The sequence below is a fragment of the Chamaea fasciata genome, unplaced genomic scaffold (assembly GCF_029207755.1).
Source record: "Chamaea fasciata isolate MVZ Bird 193981 ecotype frontalis unplaced genomic scaffold, bChaFas1.0.hap1 SCAF_15, whole genome shotgun sequence".
In the NCBI taxonomy this organism is placed as follows: Eukaryota; Metazoa; Chordata; class Aves; order Passeriformes; family Sylviidae; genus Chamaea; species Chamaea fasciata.
The window spans coordinates 163,889-187,275 of NW_027094100.1; the positions used below are offsets into that span (position 1 = coordinate 163,889).

Here is a 23,387-nt window from a genome sequence, read left to right on the forward strand (position 1 = left end):
AGCCATCTTTCCTCCAGTTGCCTCCCCCAGGGAAATCAAGACAGCTATTACATGCTGCAAACAGGCTAGTTAAGTGTAAAAGCATTTCAGAGATCCACGGCTCTGAGTTTCACCCAAAACCGGACGCAAAACAAACCTCAACTAGCGATACTGCCGTTTGCGTTATCGAGCCAGAGGAGTAAAGGCTGTTACTAGTAGTTTCCAGGTAATTTCAGTGTTGCCAGATACTCTTCCTCGAAAGCTGAGAGGTCAAGGATTACTTTGTTAATTACACAAACAAGGCTGAACAGTGTATGTGTGTGTGTGGGAATATACTTAGTGCAGGGTGGGAAATGTGTATGCTTCAGCATACTGGAGTACCGGAAATTGTTGTGTTTTAACAGCTGACCAAGAAATACTGTTAAAACAATCTTCCTCCTCAGTCAACGCCAGAGTTTATTACGGAGTCTCTGGGAGTCTGTATGTGTATTACAGTCAAGGACTGATTAGGCCCCTATACAAATCTCTGAATCACACTGAGATAACCATTACATCAGCTCGTTTTTAATGGGGAAAAAATCGCTAGAAATCTACTATGGTTCTTCAGCTACCAGAAAAACTACAAACAAACAAAACCCAACAACAACAAGCCCAAACACACAAACAAACAAAAAACCCCACAAAACCCCCCAAACAAAAAACATGAAGGAATGCACTATGGCAATGTCTCATTAGTTGCTGATAGTTGCTTTATGAAAAGGAACGAGACCAAGGAAAGAGTCAGAATAAAAACAAAGAGCTATTTGGGAAGAATTTTCTCATGAATGCATGAAATTCAGTATAATGAGCAGTGATGACAAATACAAAACACTGACAACTTCCCATTGCATGCAAGAGATGAAAATGCTAGTGTCTCTACAGACAGTGACAAAGAACATTTTGTCACAGTCTGCTTTTGGATATGAATGGCCACAAAATGATTGCATAAGGGACTGCACAATTTACACCACTGATGGCATAACTGACCTACTAATAGGATAAAAGGAATCTGCTTCCACACGCCCAAATAACACCAACGCACAAAACCTTTAACAAAATAACTACATTTTAAACTGCATCAGTTTCCTATCGGTGACCAGCACAGCAACAGGTCTGTTACTTGAGTAATTTGTTTGTGCTCGTGTGAGTGGAAGATGCAAACAGAAGAGGGGAAATGCAGGGATCAGGTGATTAACACATAAGCCAGTGTGAGAACGCTAAATAACTGCAGCATGGGTGACACCTAAATAAAATGTGCCTTAGTGTTTTATGCTATTTAATGTGCCAAGGGGCAGTATGAAAATCTACAGTGCACAAGACACAAACGGTGGTTAAGAACAACAGAATCTCAACATCACTAGAGAAGGTGGTATTGTAAATATAAGTGGCAGCTCACTGTTAAGTATCATGTTGAGCTTTAGAACAACTTCAGGAAAGGTATTTTAAGCTAGCAATTCACATTGAGCAATAATAAGTTCAATTTTTTTCCCATATCGTAAATAAAAATGAAAGATTAATTTACCTTTCCACGAGGAGAAACTATGAGTAGTTTAAGAGCTATTTTTGGAACAAAAGTCAGCTGCAGGTTAAGTGAAAATAAAAATATTTATTAGCAGTATTCTTTTTATTAAGTTATTAGCAATATTTTATAATGCTGAATAATTAAGACCTTAATTACTATCCAGGAAAGCAATTCATCAATTATTTTCAAATTAGGGCTGTATGGATTTTTTTGCAGATATACTACTGCTGAAATAACTCATGATAAACTTGCGTTCTACAAATGGTCCAAACAGGTCACCAAATATCTATCCATCTGCTATGGCTAAATAATAAAGCATGGAAATCAAACAAGCTGTTCCTTGAGTAGAGCAGCTTAAGCAAAGCTACATTAAGAAAAATGCCAGGTCAAATCCAGAGATCCTGCTGAAGCTCAAGTTTGGGCAGAAGCTGCTACAATGAAGAGCAACAGCAATTCATCACGGCTCAAGAATAGAGGATTCCCTCTGGAAAAGTTTTGCAGACTAAATATGGATCTTAGGAAAAAAGACGAAGTGGAAAAGCACAATGGGCACCCTCTCTGAAGCACAAAGGTGCAGACTGTAGTGGAAGAGTATCAAAAGCCGAACAGTAAGGAAAACAGAAAAAGTGCAAGCTGACAGCCAAAAATGACATTGTAAGAGCTAGGGCCCTAGAACTGGTAATTGTTCTGAGAACATTTCTTTACCGGTTTTGCTTTGTGATTGAAAAGCTATTCTCTTAGAAGACACCTTCCTAGAGGAAACAGCTCTTGAAACATATTACCATTTTCCTATTAGACTATATAAAAGGCAGAGATAAATAAAAAGCTCCCAGGGGAATGAGGGAGATAAGAGAGAAAAGTAAGATGATTTCTGCCTGGTAATTTTTCAAATGTCTGGTGGGAACATGCAGCTCTTTTTCAAAGGTTAAGAATAGGGATCTTGAAGACATTGCCAGTTGAGATGAAAGAAACTGTGGGCTGATTTCAGATTCTGAGATGCACTGGAAGAGAGAGACCACAAGCAGGCACTGGCATACATACCAACTATCGTGGTAAGTTTGGGTAACACCAAAGTTGACAATCACAAGATAAGATTCCTTACCAGTAACCAGAACTGGGAAGCCGCATTGTCAGCAGGCCCTTCTATGCTATGCTTCACTCACATGCTGTGTAGTTTCACAATCATTTTCCACTGAATCAATGCTTACAGTGTGTGCTTGATGCATGAATAAATCACTAGTGTGTCATGCACCTCAACCAATACCTCTCAACTGTAGAAGCTCAGAGCTATCAAAGGCCTATCAGGAATGAGGAAGAAGGAAATTACACATACAGGGAAGCAATAGTTTTAAATATCCATGCCTCATAACTTCTTTCATCTTATTTGGATTGTAGGTAAATTCAAGTTACTGCTTAGCATCTAACTTTGCTGTACCAATTCTGATTCCACATCCTCAGGTTTTACAAAAGGCTGTCTAAGAATCTTTCAGAAAAATGACACATGGAACACAACTTTCGATGTATTAGGTACTTATTCTTTTCCTATATTTATGTTGCCTGGTACAGTTGCCTCCAAGTAAAGATTTAGGTTTTGTAAAATTAAACTTGCACGCTGTTACATTTTCATTCAGTATCAAGAAAATGAAGTCTTTTGGTTGAAAAGAAGCAAAATCTTCAGGCTGGGGACATTATGGAGACATTACACCCTTGCATGGCTGAGCACACACCAACCTTCAGTATTGTGACTGCAATCTAAATTCACTTTGGCAGGCCAACAGCCATATATTCCTGAATTCTTGCTTCATCTTGTCTGTAGTTACACAGGACATTGGCTAGAAGACAGCCAGAGTTTAAAGCCCATATTCAAAAATGGTGCTGGCCACTGTCTCGTGCACCTCCGTTTAGCAATGGCAAGAGAGCACTAGGTAGAACAAGCATCATGACTGCAGCAAACTATATTAAGACATGTAACTCAAGTTTTTTTTTCTCCCTCTGCTAAACTGCCTCTGATTTATGATGTCTGCTTTAATCTGCTTACATTCTACGTAACATACCAGCTGCCCCTTAAAATCTTGAACTAGAAAATACTGTGAAAAAAACTACTGATTATATATCTTAAGTCAATTCTATAATCACTGGCTGGCTACTTGCGGCATAACCTCCGTATGATGTATGTCAGAACTATCTGATGATCTTTAAGGTCTCTTCCAATGTAGGCCATTTTATAATTCTATGGTATTTCCTAACTTTAATAATCCCTCTGATTTTGGCTGAATATTGCTTCAGAACTTTTACCACCCCATCCATATCTCCAGTGGTGAGGGCATCTCTGGACCCCAACCTGTTAGGAAGACAAAGATGGGGAGCACAGTACAAGAGACGTTTTTTATGACAAGACAGATCCTCTACCCAAACTACCTTGAAGAATCAAGAATTGGCAGGGCTTGGTGTGCTCCCAGCACATACTTGGGATGCCAGTCTAAACCACATGAACCTTCTGGTCAAACAGAGCAGGTCAAAATTAGCAGGCAGCCTACACTTCCAGGGTCAGAGGTTGAGACAACCTCAAGGCAGGAAGATCAGTGTGCAGGTATGAAGGAAACTGCCCAAGCTGTTACAGTAAATGACTTTTATTTTTTAAAAAATGAAATAACCGTGAACATATTAACAGGCCTGCAAGTGGCACTACAGTACAGCTGGAGATAAGGTCAATACATTTCCCCATGTACCCGGACAATGAAATCCATTGCATCAATGCTGACATTAGTAATTCTGAATACAGTTCTATCAAGCAGGAACATTTTACTTAAAATAGTTCTGGACAAAGTTGACACCAAAAGTTAACTATTCCTTCACTTTGGAAAGGATAGATGTTTTATAGATGTTTTCAGGTAGCACTGGTATTGGGTGAATATTGCCTGCAGTCACCAGTGCAGGGAGAGATGTACAACATCTCCATGTGAGAACAGAGTTTACACTCTTTTTTACTTCTCATTGTGAGGAAGCAGGGTGGCATAGAGAGAGGGGGGAAGATAGGTGAGGTAATATGGGCAAGGGAGGTGGGATGTCAATTTCTATTCAATTCTCCTTTGGCTGTTTTTGTGCTATTTTGGACTGCTTTCTAAAAATCGTTTCTTGATTTTATTGAAAGGAAGACTAAACGTAATACACCTTTCCTTGAAAATCCAGGAACAATTGTGGTACTTCAAAAATACTAAAAATATCTACTTTCATGAAATATTAACTGTTTCACTACAAACCTATTTTTTCACTAAATACACAATTCTCTTATTTCTGGAGTCTCCTGGGGGGAAAAAATGTGGGTTCTCCCTTTAGTTCTGCAACTCTACAGTGTATAGAGAAACAGCTAGAAGAAGGGGAGTGCAGAGAATAGCTTTATCCTTTTCCTTGGCCTGTATCTCACACGGGAAGTTTGTTTGAATTTCTGCAGTTGGGCTACTGTTGGTCACATTCTTTCAGCAGTTATCAACCAAGTCTGCAGTAGGACAACCCACCTCTAGCACATTCTGTCTAACTTTGTGGAGACTAACTAGGCATGAGGGAAAGAAACATCCACACTCTTTATACCATTTCTAATTGTAATATGCAGGAACACCAAGTGGTTTCCATGTTCTGTCAATTTGCAAAAGGCCACAGGAAAGGGATATGGCACCTTTTAGAATCTGGAATTCTGCATTTAACAGTGCGACCTTCCATTAGACCTTCAGTGTTGAGGCAACGTAGAAAAGAGTGGCTGAAGAGTGTGTGTAATACTGACCACACCAGCTCCCAGTGAGAAGCCTCTGCTCCTGCAGAGGCAGTCGTGTGCAGTCCCTGTATATACCGTGAGCAAAAGGCCTACTTGACAGGGCATTTGGAATTAGCAGTTCCTACGATCTAGCTAGTTTGGATTCATGGGCTTTCAATGTGCCAACAGCATCTTTCACTGCATGGTATATAATGTTCTTCACCTGCAACAGGAAAAAGAAAAAAAATCAACTTCTACAGACACAAGGAGAGTCTTACATAGCTATGCAATCAACTTTGACAGCTGAATTTTAATAGTTGGCAAGTATACACAAAATATATACTCTTTTTGCTTCAGGATACCAACAGTGCAAATTTTAACTGTCACAGATGACAAGTATTTTAAACACCTGCACTGATTCATTTTCTGGTCACCCAGCAACATATTTACTTGTGTTATTTTAAGATAATTCCTTCTCTTGTGAGAGCTAGGAGGAAGTGCACTATGAAGTTATATATATATGAATTTATTTTGAAAATATCCTTGTTATCCAAGTCACTTAGATTCACATAAACCAAATCTAAAAGACGCAAGAAAATCATGTGGTTTAATCCCATGAAGATTAAGATGATGCAACAAATCATCCTGTTGTCTTAGCACGGAGGCTAGAAATTCTTCAAATTTGTGAATCTTGCAGAAAGACAAGAACAAGATTAGAAATCCACTAGTACTCACTGCTGTCTTTTTCACAGTTTGAGAATCAAAGTTCTGTCTTGTTTCTGATTTTTTCTGACCTAAGTTTATTCGAATTCTTTTTCCAGGTGTTGAATGGAACAGTTTCACCTCGTAATTGAGTGGCTCAATTGCACTTGCTCAACTAACTGCCAAGCACCATAATCTTTTCCTGATGTACATGTGACCTCATTTTTGGTATCATTTATGCGGCTGTTATTGTCTCTGTTATTTTAGTATATAAAAAAAAAAATAGACAGAGGTTTATATAAAAATATACATTAAAAATGACAGATTTTTAAAAAGTCTGAGACAAATACAACCAGTATTCCTTTTCACAGAAATACTGAGGTGCACTTTGCGGGTTTTTGTTTCTTGGTTCTTTTCTTTAATAATAGGCATTATTTATTTGCAACCTCTTAATTTACAGAAACACTTCCGCATTTGTATCATCACAGCTGAAGAGGTACAGTGTTAGACACCAATATGAGAGTTGATCCTGCTTCTGCTTTCCTTTATAATCCCATGAAAATCCACATAGATATTTATAGCAAACTTTCACTGAATTGGTATGAGAGAATTAACACGGTAGATTCTGACATCCTTGGGTGACCTCCTGGAGAGTGACTATGTACTGTGTACTTACTTCGATGAGGACAGCCATTCTGCAGATCTCCACCCTCCTTCCTTTCACATACATGTGACTACTGATACACAAAAAATGCTTACAAAAAAATCTGCAAACGGAGCAGATACTAATGCTTCAGAAGTGTTAGACAAAATCCAACAAGATCTCCTATGGTGTTCTCTCTGCAGAACTTACTGCCTTATATCCAGTGTACTTGTGTACCTATTATGTTCTGTGTATAATTATTAGGCAATCACGCTTCCTCAAACCAAAACACATTTAATTTTAGGACTAACAAATGTTGGATAAGACCTTTAAGATCATCGAATCCAACCACAAACTGACAAGTCCACCACTAAACCATATCCTTGACTTAAATAAGCCACGCTTCGCTTTCAGAGGAGTTTTCCTTGAGGCAAAAAAAGAAACATACATAAGTGTACTTGGTCAAATAAATGTCCGCTCTTCAAAACAAAGCACTGCTCTTTACTTTTTAAGAGTGCTTTTTTTGGCCTGGTCTGCTCTACTGTCATTAGGATTCAGCCATTCAAAAACTTATTAATACCAATGTGTGCATCCGTAATGTACTTTCCTCAGTAACAGGGAAACTTCTCCGGAAATGCAGAAGTCTATTACTAATTTCTGTTTACATTATACTGTAGACAGAAGTACTTAAAAATTAAGTAACATACCTATCAAATGAGAACCTCTAGATTTGTGGGAAGCTGCTACCCTTTCCTTAAGCATACATTTCTAGTACTGAACTAAGCTGGCAAAACACAGGATGTATTTAGTGTGTATTGACATAAAATGGTTACCTGCAGTTTATCCTCATGGTTTGTATGAGTATTAGACAGATGCCTGAACTCCTGGGTCAGACGGAAGCAGTGCTTCACGTGTTCAGGAGATACAAAATCTTCTGCCACTTTAATGCAGCTGTACAAATTATGGACCTAAAAACCCACATCAAATGACTGATATATCAAGACAATGTCCACACAAAACAAAACCAAAACCCCAAAACCCAAAAGAAACAATAACAACAAACACCAAAAACCAAACTCCCAAAAACACCAATACCCACCCCATCATACATTTAGGCTTTGCCACATTTACTCAACAAAACCAGAAACTGAGAGTTGCATCTAACAGTAAAACCAGAACAAAATACAAGACATCTATCAGGTTTCCTGTTTTCCCATAAACATTAGTGTTCCCTAAAGCAAGGTCTCTTACCCTTTGAACTTGGTTTCCTTGACTGACGTTTCACTACACAGAAATGTTTTCCCTCCATTCACCCCAGCTTCCCCCCGCCCCGTAATTTCATCACAGTTATGTACAAATCATTTAGGTATTTATGTAACTTTTAGTAATGTAAAAACTGCATATGTAGAAAAAGAAACCCTAAGTGCGCAATACTGATTACCACTTATTTTAAAGCTGCAGCTCTGCAGTGCCTCAAATTCAATTTGTCAATACGGCCTAGAGTTGGTATAGTTACCTGATGGGGAGCACCTGCAGGAATGAACACGGCATCACCAAGGAACTGCACGATTGCCCAGCCTTGCACACCATACTCATCATATAGTCTCTTACGTAAGGTCTGGTCCAAGTACCAACTTTGGTCATGAATGGGGTCATGATCTGGAGGATTTTCTTGGCCTTGTTCTTCTCCAACCTGGGGCCAAGATATGGGGTAGAGGGAAACCATGACACAGCACGTTGATACTGCTGGCTCACAAAATGACTGTACCAAAACAGACTGTACCAAAACTCATAACGAACTATTTCTAGGTAGAACATTATTTTCATTAAGGTCATTTAGGTCTTAAATAGCAACATGCATTAGTATGAAGATTCCAAACCAGGCTGAAAACCTGCAAACACAGTAACTATCAATGTCCTCAAAGACAAAAGTGGAATACCTATGCACTTGATGCTGATAGCAATTTGTATCATTCAGCTGCTGTAAGCAAGCTAGTCAAGGAACCCTGTAAGCTCAACCTTTCTTTGTAACCAGCATACCTTCCGGAGAAGTTCCCGGATCTTTTCAGCATCCTTGGCAGCATAGATGTGCCACAATGCTCCAGGTTTCTCTCTTCCTTCATGGATTCGCTGCTTTGTTACATCATCAGCATCTCCCTCATCAATTGTTTTCAGAACCTCTGAAAGTGGAATCCACATAAAAGCAATGATTACAAAGCTGCTGATTTTTAACATAGAGAAGAGGAAGGAGCATTGTCAGCTACTTAATTCAGTCACACTGCAACTGCTGCATCATACATACTGCCCTTTCTAAGCCCATCAAACTCCTTTTTAGTAGAATTCAGGGAATGCGTCCATTGAGAGCTAATCACAAAGCTGAGTCATGAATTTAAACTGAGCTACAATTATTCAAATACAAGGAGAAGAAAGGGTAATAAGTTACTCTTTCTCCTCCTTTCTTCAGGAATGTACCTAATTTCCAGCAAAACTCTGCTGCTCCCACAGCAGATGAAGCATTACTGCACTTTTAATTATGTGCTGTAAATGTAGCAAACTGCCTTGTATACTTCAATTATATATCAGAGATATGATAAGCTTAAACAATAAAAGATACAGTCTTCTCACACACACAATTCATTTTTAGTGCACAGAAAACAGCTTTCCTTAAGCATTACCATCATCATGGGTCCCTTCCCCAATGGGAATCCCAACATACACCATGACATTAACAGCATCGGACACATCCAAGTGCAGGTTTGTGGTACCAACGCGTCTGTCTTCTGCAGTAATTAAGCCTACAACAGAGTGCAAAACACAATCAAATTCTGTGACTAATCTCTTAAGAAATAACCTAACTGAAAAATCTGTCTGGAAAGCTAACTTTGTAGAGCAATGAGAGCAGAAACCAAAATCAAACAGCAACTGAAATAGGTATATTCATGTCATGTGTAGCATAAGTAAAAAGTTTACTGATAACTAGATTTTCAATTTTACAGGAAACAGAAGTAGCAAAGCTAGTTTACCCAAATCATGAGAAAATAATAACCAAAGCCAGAACTTGTACTTCACAATTTTGTCTCTCTGTGAGGGTCATTTATACAGTCTATATTAGAGAACTTAGCTATCATAAGCACAAAGCGAGTCTTCCTTTGCTTGGAGGCACGAGAGAACTGCTTTAAGCGGCATTAGCATCCTTGTGTGCAGCAAGTCAATGGACTGTTAAAAGTATAAGCCTCCAGTTGTTTTTTATTTTCTCATACTAAGCTGTAAAATCCATGACCAGTTAATGATCAGCTCATCATTAACGATTCGGATGACAATTCAGTAAGGAAAAACACCTGCAGACTCAAGTGCTTGTAGCTTTGCACGTTGAAAGAACTTACATCTTTCAAGTAACTGTAAGTAATGGAGAAAGATTTCAAATGTTTGCTTCTTAATTCTTTGACCTTCTTATTAACATGTTCCCTTTTTTTTCCTCTGGCCCTTCAATAGCACCCTCTCTTTCTACTTCTGTTTAACCACCTCTAGCAAGCAGCATTGGAGGGAAATAGAACATTAAAAATCTTCGTATCAGCAAACATAACAGTAGTGTGCCTACAAGAGTTTTTAGCATCACCATTGTATTTATCTATTTCCTGTTTAAAATAAAAGCTTCTGAAGTTAGGAACTCAAGCCACTGAACAGTACCTATCATAACAGACCACAAACAGGTGAAAGTGCCCAGAAGGTGGGTCATTTTCCTCTTAAAGACTTCGGTTGCTCTCAAAAGATACTAACTTTTCCTTGAACCCTGAGTTGTTATCATGCCTGTTATATGTATTAATAATTGTTTGCAAACTTAACTTACTGTATGTACATCTCTTGGACATACAAGGCAGAAAACGGCACATCTGACAGAGATAGGGCTAATGTAAGACCAGATTTGCAGGACTAAATGAAAAAAAAAAGTAACAGCAGGCTTTAGGATAAGCACTGAGTTTTGACTAATGCCACAGCCTTGTATTTGCCTTAAGTGTAATAGGGAGTCACAAAAACCAGTATCTGCAGAACTATACTCACATACCATATGCATTGTACATTTTGGGACCCAAGTCAGGACGGACAAAGTAGCTTGGCAGCCTAGAAGCCAAATTCAGTCTGCCATCTCTCTTGGTATATTCAGGAAGAGGAAGATTTTCCATCAAGTCCTCAAACCTAGAGAGCAAAGGCAGGTTATCTTCCCGTAGCACCTACAGCAGTCCTGTCAGCACTGGTACAAAAGGTTACTTACCTCGTAGGCATCATATCTCTGAAGTCCTCCCCTGGAGGCCAATCCTTTAACTTTAGTACCATTGGCTGACCATCATCTGACCTGAGCCGTTCTGCAAGAAACAAATTAAGATTTCTCCACATAATATCTTTTTACCACAGCCCACTACCTTGTTAAAGCTTGTAAGGGTTTTTATACCTCTTACAATGCTCAGCAAAATGGATCCCGATTTTGTTTTGGGCTTCCAAGCAGTACCATAGTATGACCAACAACAGTTTAACAACTAGATAGATAGACAGATAGATACAATCACCTACTGCAGAAGTTTGACAGATCTTGCACAGGTGCTAAGTCTTAGAATAGTTTTTACTCAGCTTCAAAAACAAGCCTTTCCAAAGCATTCTTCCTTAGTCCTTTTACCAAAGTCTAAGGGAGTTTTATCTTTAATTTCAAGAGACGTGGCACTTCTATAAAATAAAGTTATTGGTTCTTGTTCTGAAATCAACCCTAACTTCAGTGTAAAGCAGGAAACCATGTGTCTTGGTTGAGATGGTATACCATGTTCAAAAAAAGCTAAATGGCAGGTGGTCACAAAGGAAGACAGCCTTTAGTTTTTTAAATTCTTCTTTGCTGGAGGCACTCCAATTAGCAGAGTGCCGAAACCAAACATTTGTTCTTCACTTTAAGAGCTTTACACGAGTCCTGACTGGAAACAGAAAAGTGGGCAGCACAGAAAGATGGCATTACACACGCAACAGTGGATGTATGCTATGACAGCACTGACCATATCAACTCCTGCTTTACCTCAGGTCTTAGGGCTACCTTAGATCTCAGGCCTAAGGGAGTCTATCTGGAAATGGTACATGAGTGGCTTAGAACTCACAGTAACATTTAGGGAGAAAAACAAAGTTCACTCTTCAATCAGATTTTTCACAACTCTACATGAGGCCACCAATTGAAAACCTAGGTGTACAGCAGTTTTAACACTTTAGCATCCCCATTTCCTCAGAGAGTAACACCCTTCACTGCTTCCTACCTTACCGAGGATTGTCAGCCAAACTGATCCAGCAGATCAGCATTGGGAGAGAAAGCATATCTAAGAAATTAGGACTTGGAGACCTGTGAATCACATCTGCGTTACGTATCAACAGGCTAGAGAAGACAGCCCCAGTTTGCAATATCAAAAAATATTTTATTGAAATTAAAAAGAATTAAGAACTGCAGACAGGTGAGCCGAAGTGACTGATTTAAAGATAACGAACTCTGGTAAGCTACAGATTTTAGAGAGGCGAGTGAACCGAAAAGCTCAAGAACCTGAATTTCCCATATTCAAGATTTTGAACTCATCCAGGATCTTTGTTCTAAACAAGAATCAGTTTGTAGGGAGCCTGTTCAGAAAGGACAGAGTGAAGAACTACCTGGATGAAAGCATACAGATCTGACAAACTACATGAGATTGGACAAACCCCAGAAAATATATCATCAGCAAAGAAAAGCAGGTGTAAGAAGGATCGAAACAAAAAGTCAGAGCTTTCAAAAGTCCACTCTGAGCACCAAAATATTAAAAGAAATGGCAAAAGATTAAAATTAATTGAAGTATCATATAGAATAATCTCAATAACACCTCCTAAGTCAGTGGCTGTTCTACATCTCTTTGATAACTTAATGTGAGGGTGGGAGCCAGCCACGCATTTCAAAAATTTAGAATTCATGTAATGCAGAGAAGTCAGAGATATTAGGTAATTTTCCAACAGTTTTCATAAGAATTAGCATGTGAAATTTCCAAACTAGTAGCAAATAATAGTCCTCTATATAAGAGACTGAACATGGCTGAAGAAACCCTAAATAAAATGCATTTAAAATAAACTATCAAGAGCAATAAGGTTTTCCAACCTAGGTCACTAATGTTTCTCATGTATACTGTGGTAAAGGCGTTGACTAAAACAAAAGCCAAGGCTGATTCTGCTGACAGAAGCATATCTGTATGGAGACAAACTACAAGTAACATTTCTCCAAGATAACTTGACCCACACAAATTCACTATTTTCATGAATGACCCCAGCACAGAAGTGAAGAGCTTGTGAACTCTCCCAATTACTGTCAATACACAAAGACCACACCATCATATCCTCCAAGGCCATTTATTTCTGATTAATAACAAAAACAGTATGAAATTTAACAGTACAAAATACAATACTCTGTACTAACCATATAAAAAAACAAGTCAAAAGATGGGAGTTCTTTGATTGAAAAATGACTAGGAAGGGAATATGCTTGGTCTGCAAATCTGTAATTTCATTGACTGCTGAATGAACATTCCATTAAGTCATCCAACAGTTCACTGTTTCTGCAATATGTGCACAGCAATAAATACAGAAAACATTTCATACACATCTCTAAAACCACCAACACTGCAATGAACTTTTACAGCTCCAACATCTGTAACTGTAAGACCACTCAGATCTAGGTATATACAATCTAAAATGGAGCACTCTGCTTTTCAGAAGCTCTTTAACCTGACCTGTTACATCCCCAGAAATTTCAGCAGGTTAGTTTCCCCATCCACATTTAACAGAAGGTTATCTCAAAGAAGAACTCCAGCATTAAATAACGTGTTATCATGTGAAGCATGCATATAGTATTGGTATTCATAATAGATATAAATTTGTATTTGTACTCACAGATGATCTGCTACAAAAATAATTTGCAATGTCAAATTTACTTGACTGATGTATTCCACCAAATCCAAGTTCTAGTACCAAAAGTCTCCGTCTGTTTTAGCTCTGCAGTTTTCCTTTAGTTTTACAATAAAAATTGAGGTTGAAAGCAGAGCAAAGGTAGACACATTACTTACTGTCTTAAAAACGGTAACTGAAGATTAATTTCACTGGGAAAAGTAAAAAAAAAAAAAAAAAGTAGCTTCCCGTGACATGAATCATTTTTTGACACATGAAAACAACATACACCAAAACATCGCAGTACAGACAGTTCTCTTGGACAGTCCTGCCCTAATCTTCGCCAATAAAGCATTTTCTAGGGTGTGCTGCATGTAAGGAGCAATGGCTTCTTTGGATGAGACTGATAGGAATTCAGATTTTTTCTTTATTTATTTTTTAGGAAAATAAATTAAGAGTTGAAGATAGCAAGACAGACTGCTCAGGTAAACTAGTCAGCCATAAATATTACTTACTAGATATTATCTCAAAGCCATCCCAGAAGTCACGCACTTTCACGTCTGAAATTATGGCACAGTTCCTGCAGTTCACCAAATCTACATCTTGATCTCCAAATTCCAGGCTGAAAGCTTCTGGTTTCCAAAGCTCTGACTTCAACTTCTTATGGACACCAGATACCAGCACGGGCTGAGAATACAAAGATGAATGCTTACTCCACCATAACCAAATTTCTTACACATGCAGCCAAACTTTCTTAAGAGAGAGCTGAGACTCCTTGCTACCATCATACAAAAGACACCACAAATCTATTTTCATCCATGTCTGGTTTTGGTGCATCAGGCAAATAACCAGAGTCAAAGCAAACTTTAGTTCCACGCCATGGACAGTTGCCTTAGAAGTGGCGTTGGATTAGACTTGCCAAGGCAAGTGCATTAGGTCTCCATGGCAAGGTGGAGGCAGCAGGTGTAGGCTCTGTGAGAGGAAGCTGAGAGCTGCCTCATGGGGGACACAGATGGTTCCACCTGGCTCAACAGGCCCGTCACTGGCCAAAGTTGAGCCCATAATTGATGCTGGTGGCATCTCTGTGATAACGAGAAAGGGTAAAAAGTTCTCCACAGCTGACGCTCGTGTGTGTGTGTGAGAGATAACGGGGGACACACAACACACGGACGGACGGCAGGCAGGGGGAAGGGAGAGAGACAGCTCTGCATACACCAAGGGCAGTGATGGAGGAGGAGCTTGCAGCCCATCAAAGAGCATGGTGAGGCAGGCTGTCCCCCTGCGACCTGTGGAGGGCCGTGGTGAAGTAGAGATCCGCCTGCAGTCCACAGAGGATCCTGCACTCCCTCAGAGGGATATTCCCTGGAGGAAGTCCATGGAGAGCCCATGCTGGAGCAGGCTCTGGCAGAAGCTGTAAGGGAGAATTCCACTAATAAGCAAGCTTTCTGGCAAAAACTGCCCACTGGGGACTCACGCTGGAGCAGCCCATGGAGACAACTCATGTTGGAGCCATTTGTGAAGGATAGTATCCTGTGAGAGGAATTCCACACTGAAGCAGCGGGAAAAGTGTGAGGAGGAAAGGGCAGCAGACACAGTGTTATGAACTGACCACAACCCCTATCATACCCCCACTGTCACTCCAGGGGTTGTGGAAGGAAAGAGGTAGAATAGTCAGAGATGAGAGAGTGAAGTTGAGCCTTTCGGAAAAAAAGCGAAGTGAGGGGGAGATGTAAGGTGTTTATTGATTTGTTGTTCTTCTCTACCATTCTACTCTATTTTTAATTAGCAATAAATTCAACTCCTTTATCACAAGGTAAACCTGTTTTGCCCATATCAGCAATCACTAAGGGATCTCCTTGGCTTTATCTTGACCCAGAGACTTCTTCACCTCATTTTCTTCCCCTGTTCTGTTGAGACGGGGGAGTAAGAAAGCAGCTGGGCGGAGGGGTCTGGCAGCCAGACAGGGTCAATCCACCTGTGGCAGCAGAGTAGGTGTAGAATCCCACCACCTGTCCTTTTTCTCAAGCAGACGTGCAACTACCACTAGAAACAGCATTTGTACTAAAGCCTTCTCATGCAAAATTTTCATACTTTAATATGAATTGACTATTTCACTTGTTATTCACGTACAATCACAGATCAACATTAACTCCGTAGGACAAAACCAAGTAGTGGAAAAAAGGCTGTTCACTTGCAAAAGGGATTTTAAGATGCTTAGGCTAATGATGTACAGGTATTCCACACAGGTATTTCAGTGGCCTCTCCCCATAAACACTCAAAGCATTTGCTAAACTGACAACAATTGGGAAAGGTATACCAGACAATCCTTCCAACACTGCCAAAGCCTTTTCAGTTCCTCGCACCTTGCCATCTCAAAAGAGAGTTACCAAATCTGAGAGTAAACAAAGAGGGTATGAAGTGAACTTGCATATGGACTATTCCCACCTGAAAAGCCACAGATTTACTAACTGCTACCTACGTTCAAATGGCAGTTCCCATGGCTATGTAAGTTTGAATTCATTCCAAGCTGTGCCCTATATGTTAGCAATGATCTGATGGTGGGTCTTGGTTTATTTATATGAAGAGCGCAGCACAACCCTGAGAAACACAGATGTCCCCAGATGTGGTATCAGTGTGTTAGGCAAAGATACCTACAGAGTTATATACAAGCAACTTCAAAGTTACGCTGATTAAAATCACTCCTGTAACTAACTGCTGCTTCCTTTGTATTGTCCAATGGCCTCCAAAAGGCCTAGTTTCAATTTTAGTCCCAAAGCGAGGACAACTATTGATTCAGAAATCAATGGAAAAAAACCCAACTCTGGGGATAACAGAAATAGCCTTGGTTTTCAAATACAATACAACACAGCCATTAAGTTCTAGAAGGCAGTAATGAAACCTCAACTCCAGAAGAGTGAGATTTAAGAAAACAAAAAGGGGTTGATACTTTACTCCAGTGAATTTCAGGGGAATGAAAAAACCCAAGAAACTCCACAGAAACATTTAGATTGGAAATGACTACCCTCACACCGAAAAAGAGTATTTTCTTGTGTTGGGGCTGAACTTCCTGCATCCACTCCCACCTGCCCTGTTAGTGGGCACTGACAAGAAGAGCCTGGCTCCCTCTTCTTAAGATTTCCTCCCCACACTCTCCTGAGCCTTCTCTGCTCTAGGCTGAACAGTCCCAGCTCACTCAGCCTCTTTTCATCTAAGTGATGCACTAGTCCCTTCATCATCCCTGTGACCCTTTGCTGGGCTTCCTCTAATAAGTCCACCACTCTTTTGAACTGGGGAGCCCACAACTGAACACACTTAGGGGAACCATCACTTCCTCTGACTTGCTGACAACTCTCTTTATCGTGAGGACACACTCTTGGCTCATGGTCACTCCCTTGCCCACTGGGACACAAGATCCTTCTAGGCAAAGATACTTTCTAAATGGTTGCTTCTCAGCAACTGCTGTAGGATGTTATTCTTCCTTGATGTACAGGATGTTGCATTTTCCCTTGCTGAACGTCACCAGATTCTTTTCAGTCCAAGTCTCCAGCCTATTCAGACCCTCTGAATAGCAGCACAACCATCTGCTGTTATCAGTCATTCCTCCTGGTTTTGTATTGTCGGTAAACTGGCTAAGGGTCTATGAACCCTATCCCATCTAGGTTACTAATGACTTGACAACCACTACTCACCCCAAAAGTGACCCCCATGATATACCACCAGTGATAGTGCTCTCACATATGGCATTTCAGTCAGTTTTAAGTCCATCACACTGCTCACTTGCCAAGTTTGTGCTTCACTTTGTCTGATGACATTATGACAGTGTAAAAAGCCTTTATTAGAGTTAAGATAAAAAACATCCAGTACTTCCCCTTCATCCACCAAGCCAGTCATCTCATCACAGAAGGCTAAAAGGCAGATTAAGCATGATTCAGTCAGTATTCCTGAGCTCTTTTTCTCTTCATGAGCATATCCCCATGGGATTCTTCCAAGCAAATACATGAAAAGGCGAAAGCCTACTCTCCCAAAGCCCAGATTTGTGATCGTGATTTTTTGCTTTGCTCCCTCCTCTCAGAATCTAGATCTGAATGCCACCATCTAATACTCACTGCAGCCAAAGCTGCCCCGTATCTCCACATCAACAACTAGTTCTTCCTTGTGTGAAAGCACGAGGTCCAGAACAAGTGCCCTTCCCTAGCTGTTTCCTTGATCAGCTGTCTCAGGACATTGACATCAATGCACTCCGGAAAACTTCAGGACTGCTTGTGACCTGTTCCGTTGTTCCTCCAGCAGGTATCAGGGTGGTCCCATGAGGCCCAGGAAATGTGAACACAGGGCCTTCCTCCAGCGTTCTGAAGATGGCCTTATCACGTTTATATGGTCAGCTGACCTGTAGCAGATACCTGCCATGATGCTGTCCACGTTACTCTGCTCACTAATCCTGGTCCATAAGTTCTTGGACGGCTCATCATCACTTCCTACACAATTTCAAGCATTCTAGCTTCTTCCTCACAAAACCAGCAATGCTCCCTCCTCACCTTCATGGCCTGTCATTCCTGTGTTGTCCTTCCTGAATAGCCTCTACCTATTCCTTCCCGTACTACAGCTGCCTCAGCTATCCCACCATACCAATGGGACCACGGCTGTGCAACTGCACACTAATTCCTCCTGTTTGTTCAATGTGCTGCGTGCATTAGTGTACAGGTACTTCAGAAAGACACCTAGTCATGTTGATTTCCCAGAAGCAGTGTGAGAGCTTTCTTCACAATGCTGTGATGCACACAGATCCTTACTTACTTGCCTATGCTTGAGGTGGACATCTTTCATCATTGGTTTCTTGAGTATGGGATTACTCCTACTCACATCACCTCACACTGCTTGCCTGCCAAATCAATCAACTTTTTCCTTCCTTGATGACTGGTCATACTCTCCCCCTCCCTCGTTCCTGCTTATAGCTCTCCCTGTAAGGTTGGCCAGCCTGTTGGCAAAGATTTTTTTTTTTTTTTTTTTGCTTAGAAGGTTCCAATCTCTTCCAAGCAAACTTCAAACCCCAAAGAGGTTCCCATGATCCTAAAACCCTCTTGGTGAAAACCAGCTGTGTAAACTACAGTTGACATGCAAGATCTGTCCACTCCCCTACCCCTCACGGGCAGGAATAAGAAAACCATGAGGGCTCCATGGCCTTGACTAATATTCCCAGAGTCACGCAGTCACTCTTCACACTGTCCTGGTCTCCCCAGTAGTACTGTATGTGCCAATACGGAAAAGCAGCAGAGGGCACAAGTTTGAGGGACGGATAAGCTTTGGTAGTGTTTCCATTATGTCCCAAATGTGACAGCCTGACAAGCAGCAAACCTCCCAAAGATAACAAAGCAAATACAGCAATCTCAAATTCTCAATATACTCCCTCATCCCAGCAAAAATGCTAACATTAAGGCAATAAAAAAGCTTAAGCATATTCTACAACAAACATTAGGGATCATGTATAAGTGAAACAGCAGTACCATTCACAGGATGTGCAGAAAGCATTGCTGGTAGATTTTAGCTGATGGAAAAGCCAGCTGTCTTCAGTACAGAAAAATAATGACATTTTGATCCTGCTGGATTCACTTGACCACTTGTAAATAGCAATTAAAAGAAACCCCAAAACAACCGAAGTACTTAACTTAGCAGAACCCTTCTGGCTATTAAGCACCAAATTTGCCATGGAAGAAAGAAAATACTCTCTCTAATGAAGAACACAGATAGGGCTCCAAGATAAAATGACAGTGGACTTGCCTGGTAGACATCTCCTGCCAAATCCACTCTCAAACTACAGGGAGATAACAACAACAACACTCCAGTACCATATCAAATTTTCAGTGTCTCAGAAAAGAAAAATCCTAGCATGGAAATTCAGAAAATATCAGGTTGCTATAGGATAAGAATCCTAACAGTATCCCCAGATGAGCAACAACCATTTTCAGGAGAGCAAAATACTCTTGAAAAACAACTTCGGCAAGAATTACTGTTATGGTCTCAGTGAATTCTGGGATAAGACAGAGTTTAATTTATTTCTGACATTTTCTAAGACAAAGGACTCAAAAAATGTTGCTCTTTTTGAGTGACACTGAAAGAGTGCCATTTATTATCTAAGCATTAAGGGAAAAGAATTTTCTCTTTTAACAATTTGGGTTGCCACCATAGCCAAGATCTTCATATGACACAGATCAAGTGTTGGGGAGGGTGGGTAAGGGGTTTTTTCCAAATAACCTTTTCCAAACCACAAAACAGGAAAAGGATTTGGGGAATGGTGGTAGAATTAATGTTCTTTCAGTTCACTTTTAAAGGTGCAGCTGGGATGTACAGGAGGATATAAGTCAAGGAAGAACCGTGACAGAGCAGTTTCTTGAGAGAGAGCCTCCTGGAAGAAATCCTCTTTAAAATAACCTTGTTGAAACAGTAACACTGGCCTGGGTCACAAGCTCTCTCTCTTACATAGGAATAAGGGAGGCTGTTTGATTCCTTTTCACATTTTAACAGGAAACTCCAGTGACTGCAACACCACCTTGAGGATTGCTGAATGAGCAAAGGACTTGCCTAGTCTGCTCCTATTCAAGGGGTCCTCTGAATGATAAAACGATCCAAAAGCATCAATAAGCATACCATGGGGCAAAGCCTAAAACAGAGAGTCACAAAGAGTGGACGAGCACAGCAGCTGTAGCCAGAGCCTCAGCGTATGCACCAACTTGGACGGCGATGCACACTGCAAGCCACACATCAGACACAAGGGCTGTAGTCATACCTCTAGAGTCCATAAGCAGTCTCTCAAGACTCATTACCAGTCAAGAACCCCACAGTCACAAGCAGCACCTCGCAATGGTGATTAACCAGTCTCATTGGCAAAGAAACTGACAAGCGCATTTTTTGTAGGAATTCCTAAGATATCTAGGATCCTCTAGGAGAGACAGTAGCATTTCCTGACAGAAAATGCTGAGAAAATTATCGAAGTATACTAGACAGAGATTAAGAAGCTCTTTGCAAAGAAAGGTAGATGATGGACAGCACAGCACTGCAAAAGAATGATCTGAAATCCCTTGTAAATCAGAAAAATAAAACAGGAAGAAAAAAAAAACAAAAGAAGATTCCTATGCACCCCAAAAAAGTCAGGACAGGAAGGCAACTGCACTTAGTGGGAAGCTGGCAATGAAGTTTCTAGTCAGACAAGCAAGGGTGTGCTGCACAGTACCTCCTTCAACTATTAGGAGGTGGCCAGAGGAATCAAGAACAGGAACGCGGCTGGCAGCACAACAGTCATCTTCGCAGCTCTCACAGCTACGTGCTAGTTGTGCTTGTGCCCAGGGAATCCAGAGAATGTGCAGTTCCATGGGACAGGCTACACTTACATGAAAAGTACTCCACTTCTGTCAAGAACAGTCTCTTGAGTGCCAAAAGAGATACATGCAGCCAGTTCCTCCACCACATCTCAGTGTCTTGTGAACAACCACAAATAAGCATGGAATGTGATTGCCAAGCACACTAGCACTGTAAGAACAGACTAGCAGACTAAAAGCACTTCTCCAGAAAAGATGATGAGAGACCTAATGGTCTAGCACCAATGGTCTCAATTCTGAACAGTTAGTGAAGGCAACTGTGTCAGAGGCAGCTGCAGAACCAAGCGCCAAGAATACAGTTTGAACGGCAATGGACATCATCCTCTGTTAGAGCTGTGGGTGCACTTCCTTTGCAGCAGCAATTACTCACCCATTTACTGAGATTAGGGTTGTCTGACCAGGCTGATCTTACTGACTCTCTGGAGAAGCTAAAGCTGCAGCACTACAGACTGACTTCTGAAGAAGTGGCTATGCTAAGAGCGGGTCTAAGGTACAGTCTGTTGTCTGAAGGCCTAACCGCTTGATGGCACCTCAGAGAATCCATTAGAGTGCTCCACACATGAGTTGCTGAGTCCAGAGCAATACTTGGGCTCCCACTGGCTGTAGGGCTCAGGGTGAGATACTCTATCAAGCACACCCAAAATTCAGTAGACTACCGCATGCAGCATTTTTGCTCTTGCACATGCTGCAGCTGGAAGGAATGGACTGTTCCCTGAGGCTATAAAGCATCAGGTGTGGGGTAAATGCTAAGGTGCACACAGGAAATCAGAGTGGATTCACTATTGGGCTGTAGTAGAGCAGAGCTGGTTCAGCATAAAGCACACTACAGCTAAAAGGGCTGTCACAGTGAACACACTCATGATGGTAAGCTGAGAAAAGCTCAATATGCAAGAGCCTGTGGGCTCGACTCAATAAGGCATGGAGTGAACAGGGATGCTGTCTCCCCAGTTTATAAAGCTACCACTGAAATATTCATTCACCATATTCACTCAGAAGGAACTGGCCAAAGTTTGAATAGACTGTTTTTCCCAAGGTACAGACCTTGGTCATTTCAGGACACTTATCACCCACCTGGCCTTGTTTCCAGCATTCCCTGAAGATCTTCCAGTTGTTTTTGTTGCTGGGATCATGAAGGCAAAGAAGTCTACCATCACACAGCCAAGAGTGGGAAGTGTGTGGATCCAGCACATTTAATCCCATTACCATTTCCTTCACCTCTCTCTGTGTGTCAGCTAAATTACTAGCTCGTTTTGCAGTGTCAGACGTCTTCTTATTTTCCACCACCGAAGCAATGATATGGTCCAAGAAGTTTGGCAGGCTGGCTTTGCCTTTGACCCCCTAGAAGACATAAATCCGGAGGTAAGTTTAGTCTTGCAACTTTGACACCTGTCTACCAGGAAAACATGCACCAGAAACAAACTGGCTCAGGGACAGACATGTATCCAAGTAAGAACAGAAATAGCTGTCTCTGTTTTACAATGCTAGAAGTTAAAATAACCAACTAAAGGCTACTTAGAAAAATATTATGCAGACATAAAATAGCAAACTTTAAAGATCTAAATTCAGCTACTTTGATAGTAAAAATAGTTCATATCTTTCCTAACTTCATTAATATCTCAACTTTATTTCCCCATTTTCCTCATTCCATTCCTAAGAAAGTGAACTCAACCTTGGGACACGTAAGCTGATTGTGAACACTAAGTAAACACCGACAGGGAGAGGAGAAAGTGCTCCCTGTATGTCAGCAGAACTGCTAGTAGACAGACTCCCTGGTTCTGGTTGCCATCCTCCTTAAGGGACATTTAAAACTCAAGGGGTGTTTAAAATTCATAACAGGTTAGCAACACAATCTTAAATTTTGTTTTAACTTAAAAAATCAAAAGCCTGCCTATAGGCTTTATTTACAGCAAAATACTTAAGACACTAAATATATTTCATATATTCAACAGAAGAGAAACACTTACTGCATCTTTATTCATACATTTGTGGGAGGGGGCAGGGGTGTGATAGATTTCTGGTAGCAAAAACCTCCTCATTCAAGTGAAAAAAAAAAATCATAACAAGCCAATCAACACCATCCCCTCCCCAAAACGCCCATCTTCTTAAAAACTAATGTTCAATAGACAAAAAAATTTACCATATATAAAGCTATCAACCTAAAACATAACATTATTCATTACTGAATATATTAATTCAGTAAAAAAATACTTATGGAATTGTAGAACAGTCTAGGTCCAATAGAAGATCTAGATATCATCCGGTGTAAATTTCTGTTGCAATTACGTTTTGTTCCCCTGGGCTGGGTCATGCCAAATTTTAACTTCACAGGGAGGAAGATTAATTCACTTCTCAGGGCAGCCTATTCCACTGTTCGAATGTAAAGGGAGATTTTTTCCTTATATCCTGATGGAATTTCTCCTGAAGCAACTGGTATTGCCCCTTGCCCTGTCAACCATGCAT

General features: G+C 40.6%; 1 protein-coding gene across 2 annotated transcripts in view; it reads right to left on the bottom strand.

The window, feature by feature from the left end:
• Positions 1-4,168: 4,168 nt before the first annotated feature.
• The window catches only part of KDM3B (lysine demethylase 3B), a 46,212-nt gene continuing 26,993 nt past the window's right edge, over positions 4,169-23,387 (bottom strand). The window contains exons 16-24 of one of the 2 annotated variants that reach the window (XM_066197512.1): positions 21,999-22,265; positions 14,073-14,244; positions 10,904-10,994; positions 10,697-10,827; positions 9,309-9,428; positions 8,674-8,813; positions 8,150-8,326; positions 7,467-7,601; positions 4,169-5,511 (exon numbers count right to left, since the gene is read on the bottom strand). In XM_066197512.1, coding sequence (XP_066053609.1) covers positions 5,431-5,511; positions 7,467-7,601; positions 8,150-8,326; positions 8,674-8,813; positions 9,309-9,428; positions 10,697-10,827; positions 10,904-10,994; positions 14,073-14,244; positions 21,999-22,265 — 1,314 coding nt within the window. In that variant the 3' untranslated portion in view covers positions 4,169-5,430. Of the gene's footprint in view, positions 5,512-7,466; positions 7,623-8,149; positions 8,327-8,673; positions 8,814-9,308; positions 9,429-10,696; positions 10,828-10,903; positions 10,995-14,072; positions 14,245-21,998; positions 22,266-23,387 lie in introns of those variants that run through there. The other variant, XM_066197513.1, reaches the window with a different exon arrangement.